The 21,668-nt window shown below is 39.7% G+C and overlaps 1 protein-coding gene across 3 annotated transcripts in view; it reads right to left on the bottom strand.

Annotated features, from left to right (window-relative positions):
• The window catches only part of gnpat (glyceronephosphate O-acyltransferase), a 120,049-nt gene extending 98,903 nt beyond the window's left edge, over positions 1-21,146 (bottom strand). For 2 of the 3 annotated variants that reach the window (XM_052095507.1, XM_052095508.1), the window contains exons 1-3: positions 21,051-21,146; positions 20,735-20,863; positions 7,097-7,288 (exon numbers count right to left, since the gene is read on the bottom strand). In XM_052095507.1, the coding sequence (XP_051951467.1) occupies positions 7,097-7,288; positions 20,735-20,758 (216 nt within the window). In that variant the 5' untranslated portion in view covers positions 20,759-20,863; positions 21,051-21,146. The remainder of the gene's footprint in view (positions 1-7,096; positions 7,289-20,734; positions 20,864-21,050) is intronic. The other variant, XM_052095509.1, reaches the window with a different exon arrangement.
• Between the last annotated feature and the right edge of the window lie 522 nt (positions 21,147-21,668).

Genomic DNA, 21,668 nt, shown 5'->3' with positions numbered 1-21,668 from the left:
CATCAAATTAATATTGGTTTATGTACCAATATATCAAAACATATGAATTAGGGAGTCGTGTGACACCATTTGTTTTTTGGAATAATATTCCTTCGGGACAGTTGATGAATCTACTCGTTCTTTGTACTTGAGTCTCCTATTGGATGGAGATTGTTTTGTGGAACGTCAAATTATTTTTCAATTTTTTTCTTATGTCAATTATTAATGAGTGGATTATCGCTCTCCTCTTGGAATGTGAATTGGTTGGGGCACCCAATAAAAACGGAAAGTTACTTCTCTTAAGAAATATGATAGTGTTTCTTCAAGAAATGCATCTTTCCCTGCAGGATGCAGAAAAATTTGGGAAGATATGGGGTGGACATGTTCTCTTTAGGACTGGCTCAAATAAGAGCAGGGGAGTCATTACACTGATAAGCATCTACAATTCAAATGTCTCAAACTGATTTAAGATAAAATAGGAAGAGTCGTTACGGTTTTAGCAGAAATTCAGGGGCAAAGTTGGATTTTGGCTAACATTTACACACCTAATATTGATGATCCGGGCTTTTTTATATATCTTGAAGGGATGTTGCAAGCCGCTGGCAACCCTCTTGATATAATATTGGGAGGAGACTTTAATCTTATTGATGGAACTCAGTACTTGATCTTAGTGAAGCTAAAGAGTGCAAGCACACTAGAGCAGTGATTCCCAAACTGTGGTCCGAGGGTACTGCAGGTGGTCCGTGGAAAGGCAAAATAAAATATAAAAGAATATTTTTTTACCTTCATTTTACCAGGAAATTCCCATAAATAAATAAAAACTAAAAAGAAAATGTAGGCCTATATTGATATAAAATTTTAATTAAATTGCCAAGTTATTGTGCTTATACTAAAATGAGCTAGTGGCGCTCGGCCGTGACGTTCAAGTTTAGTGCCGTTAGAACCACAATATGGATCGGTGGATAGAAACAGGTTCTCTGAATAGAAAAGAGGCAACCAATAAAGAGATTCACAGTGAGTCGGAGGCATCTACGAGCCAGATTCCAAATAAAAAAACTAAGAAAAGGAGGGTGAAGAGAAAATACGACGAAAGCTACTTAGCATTAGGTTTCAGCTACACCGGGCCCAAAGACGAGCAGTTGCCCGTTTGCGTTTGTTGCTACGAGGCACTGGCTAACGAGAGCATGAAACCATCAAATCTTCGCCAGCATCTGGAAACCAAGCATGGGGAATTTAAGTCCAAGCCAGTCGAGTTTTTCAAAAGCAAGCTCCAGGAATACCGCACAAGCAAAAAAGTTATAGAATCGACATCTGCAGGTGGTGCTATTGCTAAAGCAGTGGAAGTCTCGCATGCGGTGTCCCGAATCATAGTAAAAAAGGGATGCCACATACACTCTGGGAGGAGGTGGTGCTACCAGCAATTAAAGAGACTGTGGGTATCATGCTGGGTGACAAAGCACGAAAGCAAATGGACTTGATTCCATTATCAGACAACACTGTGCAGCGCAGAATCGAGGAGATGGCCAGCAATGTGAACGACCAGCTAATATCGCGGATCAAAGCCAGTCGATATTTTGCTCTTCAGCTGGACGAATCCACTGACATAGCGAACCTCGCCAACCTGCTCGCCTACGTAAGGTGTGTTTGTTTTTAATATAGGCCTATATTAGACAGACAGATGATAAAAAGAGGAAGGGAAAGATGTGGAGGGGGACCAAAGGGGGATATTAGCCTACGTTCATATCGGGCTAGCAAATAGACTCAATGGCTTTTCCTTTTGACAACTTTTATTTTTATTTTTAACCTGGAGTAGGCCTACTGTGTTTTCATTAAATGTGTATTTTGTAAAAAAAAAAAAAAATGTGTGTGCAGTAAACGTTCTTTTAACAAGCCTGTTGTACTGATGTGATGACCAGTTATAGTTTTAGTGCTAGTAAGCCTATTTAGAGGTGCGGATTAATTCAGGTAGGACTGTGTGTAGACATATTTTATTATGTGTATTATGAGGTGGTCCGCGAAAATTCTTGATTAGAAATAGTGGTCCCCACACACAAAAAGTTTGAAAACCCCTGCACTAGAGCAACATTGACGATTTACAGGATGTGTAAAAAACTTGGTCTTACAGATATATGGAGACTTTTGAATCCATCTGGTAGGAACTATACATTTTTTTCCATCAGACCATAATATCTATTCTAGAATCGATTTTGTTTTATATCAAAGTATCTCATTTCATCTGTTGTGGATTGATCAATTGGAAACAATTTGTCTCAGATCACAGAGAGGTTGCCACATATGGAGAAAAATTATATAGTTGGCGCTTTAATGTATCCGTTTTGCAAAATCTTGGATTCCAACAAATGTTAAAGGCCAAAATCAATGTGTATATGGAGCTACTGGTCCTCAGTATCCTCGGTGGGCATTGCTTGGGAGACACTTAAGGTGGTTCTTAGGGGTCGGAACCACCTTAAGTTGGAAGGGAATATTAAAAGTGCTGAGGCAGAGCTAAAGTGCCGAATGTTGACTGATGGCCTCAGAGAATTTCCATTATTGAAATACAGATATCATACCATTTTGTCACGAAAGGTGGAGTTTTGGCTATTCAGGACAAGACAGTCATATTTTGAGTAAGGGAACAAAGCAGGGAAGCTTTTGGCAATATATATAAAGCAGAGAAAGTATTTTTCTATCATTCCCTCAGTGAAATCTGTTGTGGGTGAAATTTGTACCTCGATCATTGACATTAATAATGCTTTTAAAGAAATATATCTTGATTTTTATTGTTCCACATCTTCATCTACTGATGAAGATATTAGAAACTTTGTGGAACCATTAGAACTCCTAAACTGATGACTGAGCAAAAGAAAATTCTCTTGATTCTGAGATAACCATGGAGAGGTAATTAAGGTCTTGCCTATATGCAAGGATCTGGGGCCAGATGGCTTTGCTGCTGAATTTTTAAGATCTTATGCTACAGTACTGGCTCCACTTTTGCTAGAAATCTATACAGAATCATTAAAGAATGGAAAGCTTCCACCGATCTGTCTGATTCTTCAAAAGGACAAAGATCCAAGCGAGAGTAACCGTACGTTCACACCAGAGGCGGCGAGAGCGTCAATCGACCGGAAGTCATTCATTTTCAATGACAGCCAGCGTCTCTCGGCGGCGAGAAGCGGTGCGGCGAGTCTTGGGCGGCGTGGGCGTCAGATGGAAGTTCAAGTGCAGTCAACATTATGGTAATGAGCTGTGACGCGGTTCGGCGGCAACCTATTGGAATATAGAAGTGCTCCGCTGTAGCGAAGTCTAGAGAACACAACCGTGTAAACTTTGGTTCCCACCAAACATTCGTTCCGAAGATAAAATGGAGAAACGAATTATTGCCGTGACGGGTTTCCCTGTAATATATGACCAAGACCACAGTTTTTATTACAAATGTATTTTATTTTGATAACAAACAACTGTAATTTTAATTACTTTCTGCCATCGATCGATTTCTTATTTTCACATTTTAAAGAGTTCATGAGTATATACGCTACTTGTGATCGGTCGGCAAAAAGTAAATGGTCGACATGTCTGGATGTTTAAATTGCGGCCCCCTTTAAATATAGTTCACAAAACAAAGCATTCTGAACAAACGTTGCCGCCTATTTCAACCACGTCAGAGCGTCCACGAGCGTCGTGTTATTAAAATTAATTGTATTCCAAAATTTAACAACCTGCTACAATCTCTCCCAGTAGAGGTCCCCCTCTCTTATTTCAAGCAATTTGATAGCTAAACTCGGTATGGACAAAAGTGTCCAGAGTGTTTATGTCAGACATTTAATTGAATGTTGCCTCAATCGTATGGCAGAACCCAAAAATATGTATTAATAAATCTCCTTTCTGCTGGTCAGAGTGGATTGTGAGGACTGTGACCTATATGAGAGCAAAGTGCTTTGTTCAACATTTTGGGATTCCCAGATCACAGTTTTATAGGTATTTACAGCTGCACCTCCTGCACTGTACTATTTTTGGGAGTAGCATACGCCCCCCTAAAGCAGGAGATACTCTGAAAATAGTGATTAATACTTTTGGAAAAGGTCATGAGGCATCAGTGCATTACTCCCTGCTAATTCAGAGTCTGGGGGATGGAGCTTAAACGTCAATCAAGAGATTGGAATTGGAGGAGGGAGTGTGGGCTAGGATTCTAAAAAACTACAGGGAGACATGAATGACAGCTGGTCGTCCTTACAGTGGCAGACCAAGTGTAACAACATCTGCACAGGATCAGTACATCCGAATATCACACCTGCGGGACAGGTATAGGACGGCAACAACAACTGCCGATTTACACCAGGAATGCACAATCCCTCCATCAGTGCTCTGACTGTCCACAATAGGCTGAGTCTGGACTGAGGGCTTGAAGGCCTGTTGTAAGGCAGGTCCTTACCAGACATAACCGGCAACAATGTCACCTATGGGCACACACCCACCTTCGTTGGACCAGACAGGACTGGCAAAAAGTGCTCTTCACTGACGAGTCAGTTTTGTCTCACCAGGGGTGATGGTCGGACTCGTGTTTACCGTCGAAGGAATGAGTGTTACACCGAGGCCTGTACTCTGGAGCAGGATTGATTTGGAGGTGGAGGGTCCGTTGTGGTCTGGGGCAGTGGGTCACAGCATTATCGGACTGAGCTTGTTGTCATTGTAGGCAATCTCAACGCTGTGTGTTACAGGGAAGACTTCCTCCTCCCTCATGTGGTACCCTTCCTGAAAGCTCATCCTGACATTCCCCTCCAGCATGACAATGCCACCAGCCATACTGCTTGTTCTGTGCATGGTTTCCTGCAAGACAGGAATGCCAGTGTTCTGACATGGCCAGCGAAGATCCCATTGTGCACTTCTGGGACCTGTTGGATCAGTGGGTGAGGGCTAGGGCCATTCCACCCAGAAATGTCCAGGAACTTGCAAGTGACTTGGGGGAAGAGGGGGGTAACATCTCACAGCAAGAACTGACAAATCTGGTCCAGTCCATGAGGAGGAGATGCACTGCAGTACTTAATGCAGCTGGTGGCCACATTATTCGATTTCTGTAAGTCACATGTCTGTGAAACTTGTTCAGTTTATGTCTTAGTTGTTGAAACTTTTTATGTTCAAACAAGTAGTCACACGTTAAGTTTGCTGAAAATAAAAGCAGTTGAAAGTGAGAGGATGTTTCTTTTTTGCAGAGTTTATATTCAATATTCAGAAGATTTCCATCTATAGTGATGTAGTCACATTGCTATTAAAATAGATACGAGGGATGTTGTGATGCGGCTCGAGTGTTTTAATCACACGCAATCACACATCTTCGTCAACGGAGTAGGGAAACATATCATTGGCAATGAACACCCCAATTGCTTTAGTTATTGTTTTATGCCTGTCCAAATCAGCACTGAGTGCTTGCTTAAAAACAAAAGGGAGTGTGCGCATTTTCGGCTCATCTCTGTGCATACTGTGCGCTAGCTTTCCCCGGTGATTTCGCCGTAAATTATCATATGTCGATGTATTACCAGTATACGGCACTCGTGTCGAGCGATGTCTGCAAACAGTGCCTGTTTTGTAAAAGTATTTTTTACCTGAAACACAGGTGGAGCGTATCCATCTACAGATCCATTCAGGTGCATTAAAGGAGGTTGTAACGGTGCGTGTCTATTTGATGCTTTATTTACTTCACAAAACCTTGTGCTCCTAATGAGTAAACTTGAAGTGAACCGCGGTGCCAAAGCTTTCAAAATAGTTTGTGCGAACTGTTCAGTTAATTTTTTTTTATTGAAAACAGTTACACACCTAGTATCTATGCATGACTACAAAGAGCACTTCAATAGGAAAATAGGCAAATACTAGGCATTTTAAGCGGTTTAGAAATCCCGGTCAGACTTTTAAGAAACCTCCGAGGGAAAGGACGGGTTGCCACCCTAAAACAAGCAGCTATTACAGCTTTTCCAACTTGCATACAACTTGTGGAGCATTTTGCCACATCCCTTAATGATGGATGTGCTGTACTCATAGGCTGAACACAAAGGCAGGAGAATGCGGTCCCAACGCGATCGACCTATATATTTTTTCCCTCGTAACAAACAATCCATAATAACAAGCACAATAAACTTTAATCCTAATTGTCAATAGAGGGTAAAATGCGACTGTTTTATCTGAAAATCGGAGAAGGTGAAACAGCGGCGTTTTCAGCTGTCAGTCATTGAGGCTCACTATGGCAGTTGGCACACACCAAGATGGCTGCTCAAATACTTCCAGGGGCTTCACTGCTGGCAGTGTAAATGTAGCACGTTAATTCAGTGCAATTAATTTTTATAAAAATAACACGTAAAAAAAAAAAAAACGAACAATTAAATCGCAATGCCCCCAGACCGTAATACGGAAGATTCCTGAGAAATTCAAGCTTGTAGTACCACGTTTACTCCTAAGGGCAGTAATTTACATTTCAGCTGTATGGCAATGCTCAGTTTGTACGTTGAAGAAAACAACCCTTCAGCAGAAGAACACTACAAACATGCACTACGTTCTCGCGTTCAAACACATGGAGTGCAAATTCGAAATAAGGGATCTTAAGATGTGTTCCAAGTATTAAACACAAGCATGTCTGACGCAGGTGTACATTGACGGGTCCTTAAACAAGCCCTCATAATAAATCTTGAGCTGACTGACAAATTTACTTGCGAAATGGATTGCTGTGAACTGTATGCTAATGATTGGCTTATGTTCAATAAGATGGTAGTAAACAATACATTGTATTCTAAAGCTGCTTTTTGTATTGCCTCATCAATGATTAACTCTACTGCCACAAGAATGTCATGTATTTTAATTATCTGAATATTAAATATAGATATATAATTTTTTTTATATTTAAAAGATAACTATGTACAATTATTTCATCATTATATATATTAAATCACTGTTATATGAGGGGCTTTCGCAGCAAATATTTGTATATGCGATTAATTTAACACCATGTAATTAATTCGATTACAAATTTGAATCGATTGCCAGCTAATAAATTATATATAAATAGGGTTCCAATAATAAAACCATGGTATGTTTTGAGGTGGAATGGAATAAAGGTGCTTTGTAATTGCTGTACCTGTTTGATTACATACTGCAGGTGGTCCGACTGCAGAACGATGGTTTTGAGTATGCTTGCTTTGCAGGGCACTAGTCCTTTATAGAGTGTGGGGGTGTAACATCTCAGGGCATATCTCAGATCACTGGAGCTCCGCCTCTCTTCCAGAGTGTCTTTAAAATCATCTCTTTTCTTAAGCATCCAATGGCTAGACTGTATGAAAACAGAAAACCTTAAGTCTTTCAAGACACTTACCAATGGTAAATCACTCTATAAACAACAAGAAATTCTTATTTTTTAATTTGCTGTTGAACATGTTACAACAGAATTACATAAACTGAAGATAAAATCTGGGTTTTTATGAATAAATACTGATATTTAATACACGCACGCACGCACGCACGCACTATATAAAAATATACATACACATATTACCAGTCAAAAGTTTGGACACAGGACACGAATTTTTTCACGACACGAATTTTTTCTCAGGCTGACAAGTGAATTTGACGGGATGATAAACTCGATCGGTTCAAGGAATGCAATAAAATCTTACATCAATGGAAGATCGCTTTTACACTGATGTTTCCGGCCAAACTGAGAATAGACACCAAATGCAAGCTTTGTCATTCATAAAAACAATGGATGAGTAACCATTGGGTGTTTCCCCATGTGAGTGGGTCGACTCGCTGTTCATTGACTCAATTGTCAGAGGAAGCTGGGAGTCATTTTTGTTTCCGTTTGTGTCGGTTCTGCCTAACGGCTGGAGTCTATTTTGTGGAACGACACTCCAAGGGACTTGTCAATTGATGGAGGATCGCTTTTACACTAAGTTTTCGGCTAAGTTGAGAGAGGACACTATGGATGACCGCAGGGTTTCTACATGCCTACACAAAGGATGTCTTTTGTAAAGTTGATGGACTAAGTCACGGTGTATCTTTTCATGCGGCCTCTGAGTGAACTTGACTCGCTCAATACACTCTTTTTTACCATCCGAGGAGCAGGGATGCCCATTTTGTTTCTTTTTGTGCCGTTTCCGCCTAGCGGCTGGAGCTTGTTTTGTTGAGTAGCACTGCTTCGGGACAGTTTGTGGATGGATCTGTTTGTTCCTTGTGCTTATGACTCCTGTTGGCTGGAGTGTGATTTGTGGAGTATTTTCATGGGACATTGGAATGATGACGTCATCTGCTACACTCACTGAACATTCGTTTGTCTGTCCGAGGACACTGAACGGATTTTTATGGAGGAACACACTTTCAAGACAATATTGTGAATGAATCTACATGTTGTTTGAGTGTACTCTGCCTATTGGTTGGGTTTGATTTGCAAAGTATTTCTGTTGTATAATTTTGTCTTGTTTTGTCGAGGGGGTTCGCGAAGGCGTACATGGACCTTTTAGTTTAAAGGGAGTTTAAAGGGATCAACGCCGGTTGGCGCTGTCGTGCGTGGGGTTAATGCACACGTTTTTCATTTTTCTGTTTGTTTTGTTCGAGGGGATGTACAGGGTTTGATTGTTGCACTGATACTGAAATTTGGTCTTTATAATTTTTTTGACAATTTATTTTTTCTAATATGTCAAAAGTTAAAATTAATAGGTTATCTCTCACTACATGGAATGTGAATGGGTTGGGGCACCCCATAAAAAGGAAGGTTATTTCCTTTCTTAAACATATGAAATATTATATTGTTTTTCTTCAAGAAACTCGCAAGAAGCTGGAAAATTTGGGAAGATATGGAGTAGACATGTTTTGTAGGGATATCCCGATCCGATACCTAGATCGGTATCGGCTTCGATATTGACGCTTTTAGACGGATCGGGTATCGGTCTGACGAGCCCGACCCAAATCCGATACTCTGTGTTAGTCATGTTCGTTACTGTCAAGCTTAAAAAATGACATAAAAGAACTATTAAAACACCATTAAAGCGGTTCATATGACTCGTGCATTTTATTCAAAGCCACTTGAAGACACGCGATAGCTCTGTGAATTGCAATAGGCTGTGTTTAATAAGTAAACATATAAATGCACGCGCAGCTTCAGCCCGTTAGTGAATGGTGCTTCGGTTTACACACACACACACACACACACACACACACACACGGCTATTTATAGCCTTCACACGTGCACAATATTGGAGCGCTACAAACGAACATCTCAGATGTAGATGCTCAGCAGTTCGGTTCACTTATAATATGGACTTAGAACGGCACTGGAGGTGCATTTAACCAGAATATAAATAAGAAGCGAATTAAACTTGTAATGCTTGGACCGGATAACTCGAGGGAAGAAAGAGCTTGAAGGCTGAAAGGCTGTATCACGCACATTTAATGACAAGTGCACAGGCAATGCAATCTTCTCATACATGAGAGCTACTTTTCCTTAGCGTCACAAAACTTATAATATAAAATATACAGAAAAAAGGGTAGAGCACGTCTAGCATCTACAATGTCCTCATCTCCAACCATGTCATCACGCATAGTACACGTCATGAGTGACGTAACCATCTCTCTTAAAGGGCACACTGCATTACAATGTGATAAACATGAATACACAGTAACGATCGTTACAAACTGTGAATAAAAAGGGTGAGGGTTTAAAAGTTAAAGCTGTCATGGAGAGACTCACAGCAGAGATATGAACTCTGCAGGGTTTATTGAGCAGAGGATTGAAACAGTGATGTAAACATTGTGAGTAAATCCAGTTAAGCAGAGTGGCAAACAGCAGGTAAGTAATATCCAGACAGTGTATAGACACGATTTTATGATACTTGCAGGCAACTTACAACAATTTTATGATACTTGCAGGCAATAATGAAGACACGTTTGACATAGTATTTCTGAGACTCCAGAACTTTCTACTATCGATGAGAACAGGCACAGAGTGTGAAAGTATGTGAGTGAGTGAGTGAGTGAGTGAGAGAGAGAGAGAGAGAGAGAAAGCAGGGTATTTATGCAGTCATTGATTAGCCACTAATGATATGCAGGTGCGTGTAATCAGAACTCAGGGAGTGCCAGTATCCAGTATGCTAGTTAATAATAAAGTGTTTCTTAATAAGCTATACATTTATATTGAAATAATGTGTAGTTAAAGGTTTGTGTTTCTTTACATATTAAAGAGTACACCCAATTATTTCCACACAATAATGTAAAGATATTATAAACTGATTATGCAATAAAACAACACAGGTATCGGATTGGGATCGGTATCGGCCAATACTGAGATTTCCGTTATCGGAATCGGAAGTGGAAAAAGTGGTATCGGGACATCCCTAATGTTTTCTTTAGGACTGGCTCAAATAAGAGCAGGGGAGTCATTACGCTGATAAGCATCTACAATTTTCTGTCTCAAACTGATTCAAGATAAATTTTGAAGTCATGGTTTTAGCTGAAAGTCAGGGGCATAGGCTGATTTTGGCTAATATTAAACGCATCTAACGCTGATGATCAGGGCTGATGATCCAGGGCTGTTGCAAGCCACTGGCACCTTCATGAAATAATATTGGGAGGTGACTTTAATCTTTTGTTGGATTCAGTTCTTGATCACAATGAAGCAAAAGTGTGCAAGATCCCTAGTGCAACATTGACGCTTCACAGGATGTGTAAAAAATCTTGGTCTTAAAGATATTTGGAGACCTCTGAACTATACTTTTTATTCATCAGTCCATAAAATGTATAATATATATCCAAATCCCTCATTTCATCGGTTGTTGAACTGAATTGGTCAATTGGAAGCATCTTAGTCTCAGATCACACCCTGGTGAGTTTAGAGGTATTGCCACATATAGAGAAAAAAGAAATCATATAGTTGGCACCTTAAATGTATACCCTTTGCAAAATCCTGATTTCCAACCAATGTTAAAGACAGAAATCAATGTTTATATGGAGACCAACTGGTCCTCAGTATCCTCTGTGGGCGTGGCTTGGGAGGCAATTAAGGCAGTTCTAAGGGGTCGATTCATACAGTATGCCTCATTCAATAAAAAAATAGGGTTCGTACGGGTGCTGGAAATCCTTGAAAATGCTTGAATTTTAATGTAGTGTTTAAGGTTTGAAAAGTGCTTGGATTTTGGATGACGTGCTTGCAACTGCTTGAAACTGTAATTGCATTGCTTTCATAATTCGCTATTTTACCGAAGAGTTCACTTTTTAGACAAAATAAGCCTAATTGCTTTTGCATAAAACGAAAACAACTCAGCTATAGTGCGATCTGCCAGTCTATTTTGATGTGTGCCCTCTGATGGAACAGAGTGGGAGATTACATGCCGGAAGGTTGCCGCTTCAATGAGTGTTGGCTTGAAAACGAAAAATTCTAATTATGGTTAAAACGAGAACCAAATCCTCGAGTAGCCTCCTGTAAAGTCTGCTAAAAGGATCCATGTGAAAGGTAAGATGTAGGGAATTTTCGATTAGGCCAATTAAGTTTAAGCTAGCTGGCAAAATGATAATCGATTTTTGGGAGATGTAGGGATGTAAAAAAAGTTTGTTCAGTGTGTGCGCTCACTGACTGAATTCTGCTCAATCAAATTTTCGCATCAAAAAAACAAAGTGCAGATACGATGTAAACGAGATTAATTTAGCAGTTTAGCCAGTTAGATTCAGCGATTATAACGGGAGTTTATGCAAGAGTGCCTAGTGAGCTCGCTCTAGACTGAAGTCTTCAGTTTCAGTGATGGGGAACGTTCGTTGCTCGCTTTCTGTATATCAGTGTTTCCCAAATTGGGGTACGTGAAAAACATTCTGAGATTTACCGTTCTTAAGCGTAACCATACGTCCTCTTTTACACTGACATGCCCTCTTTTTCAGACCTTAAAAAAAGCATCCGGCCAGGATTTCTAAATTTGAGAAAATATCCGGGATTCGGCTTTAGTTGCATTATGATGTGCATCTGGTCTAATACTTCATTGTGTGTGTGTGTGCATATTTGCATTGCCGTTACCCTCTATGCAAGTCCCGCCTTCTCGCACACCAATTCGTCGATTTTAAGAGGCTTTTAGCAACTATTGGCCAAATTCCTGCTGGTCAATCTCTCCGGGAACACGCAAAGCGTTGTTATGTTCAGTAGCAGTTGCTTGACAGCAGCAAATTAAAGTTGATTGGAAACAATGCCCAAAATAAAGTTTACGAATATTTACAGAAGATTTGGGACAAAAGCATGGGAATTTTGTCGAGGTCGAGATCCATGGGAAGCAAACTGTATGACATGTAAAGCTGGCACTTATGTATCAGTTGCTAATAAAAGGTGGAAGTGATTAAGAAGCACACATTAGCTCTGTGATGCATAAAGGGTCAGCAAAAAGGGGAAAGTTCATCAGGTAAATTAACAGACTACTTTTTGCAACCAGGTAAACTTATCACATTGCTTCATTTTCAAAGGCCATTCAAAATAACAGTAAATGAAGACACGCTCATGGCATCAAATATTTTATTTTAGTACATGGACGTTCAAAAGGATGTTGGACATTTTTATTTATATAGCTGAAGTGGTTATTCGGAATCTTAATTTGTTAATCAACAGTACAAAACAGTAATATATATATATATATATTATACACACACACACACACACACACACACACACACACACACTCACCTAAAGGATTATTAGGAACACCATACTAATACTGTGTTTTACCCCCTTTCGCCTTCAGAACTGCCTTAATTCTACGTGGCATTGATTCAACAAGGTGCTGAAAGCATTCTTTAGAAATGTTGGCCCACATTGATAGGAGAGCATCTTGCAGTTGATGGAGATTTGATGGGATGCACATCCAGGCCACGAAGCTCCCGTTCCACCACATCCCAAAGATGCTCAATTGGATTGAGATCTGGTGACTGTGGGGGCCATTTTAGTACAGTAATTTAATTAATTTAATTTGACCAATTGTCACACATTATACATACATTTCTGCATATACATGGTGAAATTATTTATTTTTCACATATCCCAGCTAAGCTGGGGTCAGAGTGCAGGGTCAGCCATGATACAGCGCCCCTGGAGCAGATAGGTTCAAGGGCCTTGCTCAAGGGCCCAACAGTGGTGTCTTGGTGGTGTTGGGGCTTGAACCCACGACCTTCTGATCAGTAACCCAGAGCCTTAACCGCTGAGCCACCACTGCCCCTACGGTAACACCGTTTTGAATATGGTCACCCTACCATTCTTTCAATTTCATCACAGTCTAAAATAACATTCAAACCCAGTTCATGTATTTATCACTGGCAAAAATAATTGTGTGCCCTCTAGTGAACTCATTGTCATGTTCAAGAAACCAATTTGAAATGATTCGAGCTTTGTGACATGGTGCATTATCCTGCTGGAAGTAGCCATCAGAGGATGGGTACATGGTGGCCATAAAGGGATGGACATAGTCAGAAACAATGCTCAGGTAGGCCGTGGCATTTAAACGATGCCCAATTGGCACTAAGGGGCCTAAAGTGTGCCAAGAAAACAGCCCCCACACCATTACACCACACCACCAGCCTGCACAGTGGTAACAAGGCATGATGGATCCATGTTCTCATTCGGTTTACGCCAAATTCTGACTCTACAATCTGAATGTCTCAACAGAAATCGAGACTCATCAGACCAGGCAACATTTTTCCAGTCTTCAACTGTCCAATTTTGGAGAGCTCTTGCAAATTGTAGCCTCTTTTTCCTATTTGTAGTGGAGATGAGTGGTACCCGGTGGGGTCTTCTGCTGTTGTAGCCCATCCGCCTCAAGGTTGTGCGTGTTGTGGCTTCATAAATGCTTTGCTGTATACCTCGGTTGTAGCAGTGGTTATTTCAGGCAAAGTTGCTCTTCTATCAGCTTGAATCAGTCGGCCCATTCTCCTCTGACCTCTAGCATCAACAAGGCATTTTCAGCCCACAGGACTGCCGCATACTGGATGTTTTTCCTTTTCACACCATTCTTTGTAAACCCTAGAAATGGTTGTGCGTGAAAATCCCAGTAACTGAGCAGATTGTGAAATACTCAGACCGGCCCGTCTGGCACCAACAACCATGCCATGCTCAAAATTGCTTAAATCACCTTTCTTTCCCATTCTGACATTCAGTTTGGAGTTCAGGAGATTGTCTTGACCAGGACCACACCCCTAAATGCATTGAAGCAACTGCCATGTGATTGGTTGATTAGATAATTGCATTAATGAAAAATTGAACAGGTGTTCCTAATAATCCTTTAGGTGAGTGTAATTATAATATATATATATATATATATGTTATGCTAATAGTGTGTCCTTTTCACTGTATTAAAGTTTGCATTCATAGGTAACACCGTTTTGAATATGGTCACCCTACCATTCTTTCAATTTCATCACAGTCTAAAATAACATTCAAACCCAGTTCATGTATTTATCACTGGCAAAAATAATTGTGTGCCCTCTAGTGTAGAAACTACAAAATAGTTGTCATAAATGTCAGAAATATATGCAATGAAATAACTCAATCTTTTGCAGTTAAAAAAAAAATCTATCTACTCATGCATCACACAAGGATCTTTTTTTGCCAGCCTGGCACATTGCTAGGTGATAGCAAGTAAAATGCTTCACTGTTTAACCAGAATCGCACATGGACAGTCATCCACGATTTTAGCTTTTTTTATTGATTTTTTATTTTTTATTTTTTGATTCTGATGGTGTAAGTTCATAAGCTTTGATGACAGGTGTCAGACATTTAGTGCCACCAAATAATTTTCCAAATTCACATTTGCTTGCACATCAGAGACCTGTTTTCACATTGTTGCATGATGTTTTTTTTTAATAGCACAATAACATGTGCTATTAAATGTTGAATACTAAACGTGATGAAGTATGTATATGCATGTAAACATAATTTACCACAGTTGTAAGTTTCTGGAAAAGCTTGAAAAGTGCTTGACTTTGGCTTTTTTCAGGGTTCTTGCACCTTTTACAAAGCACGAGAACTCGTTGAGTAGGAAGGAAATATTAAAAGTGCAGAGACAGAGCTGAAGTGTCATATGTCATCTGATGGCCTCAGAGAATTGACCCGACTGTAATATAGATATAATTCTATTTTGTCACAGAGTGGAGTTTTGGCTATTTTGGCAAGACAGTCATACATTGAGTCAGGAAAAAAAGCAGGGAAGCCTTTGGCTGATATATAAACGGAGTCTCTTTCTAGCATTCCCTCAGTGAAATCTACTTGTGGTGAAATTTTTATCTCGGCCATTGATAATAATAATGTTTTTAAAGAGCTCCATCTTGATCTTTATAGTTCCACTTCTTCATCTACTGATGAAGATATTAGAAAATGTGTGGAACCATTAGAACTGCTTAAATTGATAAATGAGCAAAATAATTCTCTGGATTCTGAGATAACCTTGGAGGAGCTTGAAGAGGTAATTAAGACCTTACCTACAGGCAAGGCTCCAGGGCCAGATGGTTTTGCCACAGAATTTTTTTTAGATCTTATGCTATAGAAATGTATACTGAATCAGTAAAGAACGGAAAGTTTCCGCCAACCATGACACAGGCCCGGATCAGTCTGATTCTTAAAAAGAACAAAGCTCCAAGTGAGTGTAAATGTTATCGTCCAATCTCTCAGATCCAACTAGATGTAAACATTTTCAAAAAAATTTTGCTAACCGATTAAGGTTATGACATCTCTTAAACATACAGATCAGGTGGTCAGTAGCGAATGATCAGTCTCCGGTCACTGCCATCTCACTTGAGATCAAAAAGGCATTTGATATGGTAGAATGGGATTATCTTTTTAAGATTTTTGAAATGTATGGGTTCCAGAGTACATTTATTGGTTGGATTAAGTTACTTTATAGACACACTGTAGCAGAGGTACAAACAAATGGATTAATTTCAGATTATTTTACTCTGAATAGGGGAACTCGGTAGGGTTGCCTTCTTTCCCCATTATTGTTCTGTCTTGCCCTGGAACCATTAGCAGCCATGAGGATGATGATTTTCCAGGGGTGATGGCGGGAAGTTTCTGATTTACGCAGATACTGAATTTTTTTGTCTCTGAACCTACTAGTGGAGTGGTGATGGAGTGCACGAATGCTGTTGCTGAAACTTGACGATAAACAAAAAGACGAGCTGTGTGAAGAGATCAAGCAAATCCCAAATGTCACGTACAACAACAACAAGTCAAATACTACCAGATGATGTATTAACACAGCTTGATGAAGCTATTAAGAGTGCACCATGCATATCATTAGCTGTTGATGAATCTACTGATATGAGTGATAATGCCCAGCTTCTGGTGCATGTTAAATTTTACTACACAGAAGGAATTCTTCAGAGAAGGCCTGTTAGGTGTAACACCACTCGAGACACATTCAAGAGGAAAGGACATATACATGGCCTTAAAGGAGATGCTGATAAAGAGGGGATAGATCTAAAACAAGCAGCCACCCTGCCATGATGGGAAGAGAGAGAGAGCTGTGGCATGGCTGAAAGAGGACAACCCTGATTTCACACCTTTCCACTGCATCATCCAGTCTGTGCGCCAATCTGTGAGAAGACTATGCTGAAGTGATGAATACAATGATGACTCATCAACTTCCTCAGGGCATCCTCATCTCTGCTCAACATCGCCTGCTGAGAGAATTCCTGAAAGAAGTTGAGGCAAATGCAAATGACCTACTGCGGCACAACAACGCAAGATGGCTCAGTAAAGCCAGGGTGTTGGAACGCTTTTGGTCCATTCAGAAGGAAATAACAGCTTTCCTAGTACAGCTCAAGAGTCAGAATGCAACACAGTTTTCATATCCAAAATTGATAGTTGCTTTTTTGGTAGACATCACACCTTAAAATGAGTTCCACGTGAAACTACAGGGCAAGAACAATTCAGTTTGTGATTTGATGATTTTGATGAAACTGGAAGTGTTCAAGGAAGATTTTCAAGGAGAATGTGCACACTTCCCAAAAGTGCAGGAACAGATTCAGGGTGAGATAGATGTTTCTCCTCAAGTTGACTTCATAGAAAAGCAGATTAGAAACTTCAGAAATCGCTTTGACAGCTTCAGCCTTGGACAGCATCTCCTTCTCATTGAGAATCTATTCCTCATCACAGATGTCTGGGGATTTTCAAAAGGAGGTGACATAGAACTTCAAGTGGGCACATGCTGGATCTCTACAGGTGGAACTGATTGATCTGCAAGCAAATGTTGCACTAAGAGAGCAATTTCAACTAAAGGATCATGACACTTTCTGGCTGCAGGCTGTGTTTGAGACCGTTTTCCCTGGTTTAACCAAAGTAGCACTACACACCTTGAACATGTTTGGCTCCACTATGAACATCATTAAAAATAAGTACCATTCTAGAATCACCAATGAGCACCTTCATACACTACCGTTCAAAAGTTTGGGGTCACTTCCCAGAAATGTTTCTCATGATCTTAAAAACCTTTTGATCTATAGGTATATGCTAAAATGTTTGAAATTATATTTGTAGACAAATATAATGGTGTCAACATATAAATTACAAAACTAAAATTTTATAAAAAAGTTTTTGAAATGGATGACTTGGAATAAATAATTAAGAAAAGCAGCCACTAAGTACTCAGCATATAGATGGGAACTCCTTCAATACTGTTTAAAAGCATCCCAGGGTGAAACCTCAAGTTGGTTGAGCAAACTCCAAGATTAGATTTCTGCAAAATCCAAGCAAAATGTGGCCACTTTGACTTCCGGTTAGGAGAGTTATGGAATAGGACGTGGTCGCGGGAGGTCCTGCAGAATGATCATATTTCGCCAATTATGAACTACCGTAATTTCCGGACTATTGAGCGCACCTGAATAAAGCCGCACCCACGGAATTTTAAAAAAATTATTATTTTGAACATAAATAAGCCGCACCTGTCTATTAGCCGCAGGTGCTTACCAGTACATTGAAACAAATGAACTTTACACAGGCTTTAACGAAACACGGCTTGTAACAAAAATAAATAGGCTTTAACAAAACAAGGTGTGGCAGCGGGGGCGTGGTCAAGCGCCCGTCCGGGAGAGAAAAGCGGTAAGGGCACTTACATCAAGTGCTGAAAACTTTTCCCAAGAAGGACACGTGAAGCAGGGCACTTGACGTTCCAGGTAAGGATTTTAATGGCCACAGCAATGTTTACAATCAATTTTATAAAGTTTCTCAATTCTTGGACTTCTATGCGCCAACACTAGACTGACGCGTGTCTGTCACTCACACTCACTCACTCACACACACTCACACTCACACTCACACTCACACTCACACTCACACTCACACTCACACTCTCTCTGCTGCCTTTTAATGCCGCTCTCCCCACGCTTACTGAAATTAGACACAGGTGTCAGACATTAGCTCAGGTGTAAGCGCCCTTACCGCTTTTCTCTCCTGGACGGGCGCTTGACCACGCCCCCGCTGCCACACACGGCTTGTAACAAAAAATAAAAAACTAGCAGTAAACAGTAGCCTAGCAAGAAAGTCATTGGTCACTATCTTCCTCCTCTTGTGCACATGAAACCACTGAAGGAGTTGAATAGCCTCCGCTTTAGTTGTCTTTTTGCACTGAGTCAATTCATCACGCTGCTGTTTCCAACGTCTCCCGTGCAGCAGCTCTATTTCCATTTCCAACAGCCAGATCAATCACCTTCAACTCGAAAGCTGCATCATATGCATTTCTCCATGTCTTGAGGGTGACAAAATGACTACCGTAATCAGAATGATGGGAAGTTTGAGCACGCTCGATTTAATCTAAACAGTTGTTTGACCTTAACCCGTTCGGCAATTTCATTGGTCTAATGAAAGCTTCATGCCGCCAAAAAACTGAGCACGTCACAGAATGTTTTTTTTTTTTTTAAATAAAATTTGAAAGCGGGAAAAATCCATACATTAGCCGCATCGTTGTTTAAGCCGCGAGGTTCAAAGCGTGGGAAAAAAGTTGCGGCTTATAGTCCGGAAATTACGGTAATCAAACTATGCATAGTTAGATACTTGGTAATATATGAAATAGTGACGTCTTTTTTTTTTCCATCCAGTTTTGCAAGAAACTATAAATCAACGGAATCGTCGCTTTTGCACTGATGTTTCTGGCCAAACTGAGAATAGATACTAAGGATCGCCACAAAATATTTACATGCCCACAGCAAGCATTGTCTTTCATAAAGACAATGGGGTGAGTAAATCATGTGGTGATTTTCATATAGCCCCCAAGTGAGCTGACTCGCTAAGCATACACTAGACTGTCTGAGGAAGCTGGGCACCTTTTTTTGTTTCTTTGTGTTGGTTCTGACTAGCGGCTGGAGTATGTTTTGTGGAATAACAAAGACATTTTTGCATCGACGAAGGTTCACATTAACACTGAAGTTCCCGGACAATTTAAGAATAGATAGTAAGGATGGCCGCAAAATATCTGCGATGTCTTTCATAAAATCAATGGACTGAGGACACGTGCCTCCAAGTCAGCTTGTCTCATTTAACGTACACGAGACCATCTGAGGAAGCTGGGCACCTTTTTTGTTTAATTTATTCTGGTTCGGCCTAGTGGTTGGAGTTAGTTGTATAGATTATTTTGTCATGTTCTCTCTCTCACAAAATTGTACAGAAGCACAGGACTTGAGCAATCCGAAGGCAAAGTTGTCGTGGGGGCTCTCGTAAGCGTACATGGACTAAGTTTAGAGGGATGGATGCCGGTTGGCACTGTCATGAGCGGGGTTAATGTGCACATTTTTCCTTTTTCTGTTTGTTTGGTTCTGGGGTAGTTCGGGGTCAGACTGTGGCACTAATGTTGGAATGTGGTCTTTATAATTTTGACACACATTCTATTTTTTCTAATATGTCAAAATGTCAAATGTTAGTATGAGTGGATTGTCTCGCTCCATGGGGAATGTGAATGGGTTGGGGCACTCCATAAAAAGGAAGGTTATTTATTTTCTTAAACTTATGAAATATGATGTAGTGTTTCTTCAAGAAACATATCTTTCTCTGCAGGAAGCTGAAAATTTTGGGAAGATGGACATGTTTTCTTTAGTGCTGTCTGAAGTAAGAGCCGGTGAGTCATTGCATTGATAAGTAAGCATCTACAATTCAAATGTCTCAAACAGAGCAAAGACAAATAAGGAAGATCCATGTATCGTTTAGCAGAAATTCAGGGGAAAATGTTGATTTGGGCTAATATTTAAGCATCTAACGCCGATGATCAGGGGTTTTTTTATAGATCTTGAAGGGATGTTGCATGCCGCTGACACCCCTCATGATATAATATTGGGAGGAGACATTAATCTATTGATGGACTCAGTCCTTAATCATAGTGAAGCAAAAGTGTGCAAGCCCCCTAGAGCAACAGCGACTCTTTACAGGATGTGTAAAAATTTGGTCTTAATAAACAGCAGCAAATACATTATAAAGCATTTCAGATATTTATTTTCATTTATTTCAATCTGTTCTACCTGCATCTGATATAATCATAGCCAATGTAGCCAGATTTTTTTTTTATTTTACTTTCTTAACCATTGTGTGTTGTCATATCTAAGGTGTATATCAGGATATTAAAACAATTTAAAACCGTGATCATCACAAAATATTTAATTGTTTATTTCTTGAAATGATTATGTGCACTGAATGCACTTTTGGAGAAAAAAAAAATGTTATGAGAGAATCATAGTGCAAGTGCTGCAAACATGTAAAAGATGCATTAGCAGATAGCATGCTTACCGAATATAATGCTCTGGACGCCATTTGGATTCAGTACATGTATTATCATGTGATCATGTGAGTGCAGGGTGAGAAATTTTGGATCAACGTTAATCGTTCAGTGCAGCATCCAGCACTCACTCACTCCTCCTGTCATACAAATAGAAAAAAAACGTGTAAAAAGGCACTGAGGATTCAACAGCTTTTACGGAATAGACTGGGCTTGGCGAACCAGTGTAGTGATGAAATGAGCCCGCCTGTGAATACAGTGCAACAGTCTGGTTCCGGACGTAAAAATCCCATTAATTTAACCCATAGACAAATTGATTTTACATACCGTGAGCTACGCGGTTGTTCATCGATGGTATATGCTTCCGCTGAAGTCATACGTCTGCGTTATAACTACTTTTCTTCTTCTTCTTCTTCATTTTTTATAGCGGTTGGTAAACCAACAAAAGGTGCATTTCCGCCACCTACTGATCTGGCATATGAAGCCTTGAAATTAGAGGAAAAATGATCATCAAAAAAGACAGCTACAAATAATATATTTTCTGCCTCATTCTAAGAACAGATTCCAGATGTTCTCTCTAGGAGGACCTTTGTTAATAGAACAAATGTGAACTGCAAAAATCTTATTCTTAATGAGAATTGAAATAGTGTTTTTCTGTAAAAAAATATCTAAAATAATTAAAACATGATCAATGTACTTGAGTAGCAAAACCGCATAAGATTTTTAGGCTTTTTATTTTCAGATAATGTTTATATATATATATATATATATATATATATATATATATATATATATATATATATATATATATATATATATATATATATATATATATATATTCAATTTCATGTTTCAATTTTATGTCTAGTTTAGTTTGTTTCAAGTTCACACATACTTAGGGTTTTTGGTTTTGCACGTCTTCAAATAAAACTGCACTTGTGATCA

This window comes from Xyrauchen texanus, chromosome 28 (genome assembly GCF_025860055.1).
Source record: "Xyrauchen texanus isolate HMW12.3.18 chromosome 28, RBS_HiC_50CHRs, whole genome shotgun sequence".
Classification (NCBI taxonomy): Eukaryota; Metazoa; Chordata; class Actinopteri; order Cypriniformes; family Catostomidae; genus Xyrauchen; species Xyrauchen texanus.
Note: the sequence above shows the minus strand (reverse complement) of the source record. Positions and strands in the feature narration are given on the sequence as shown.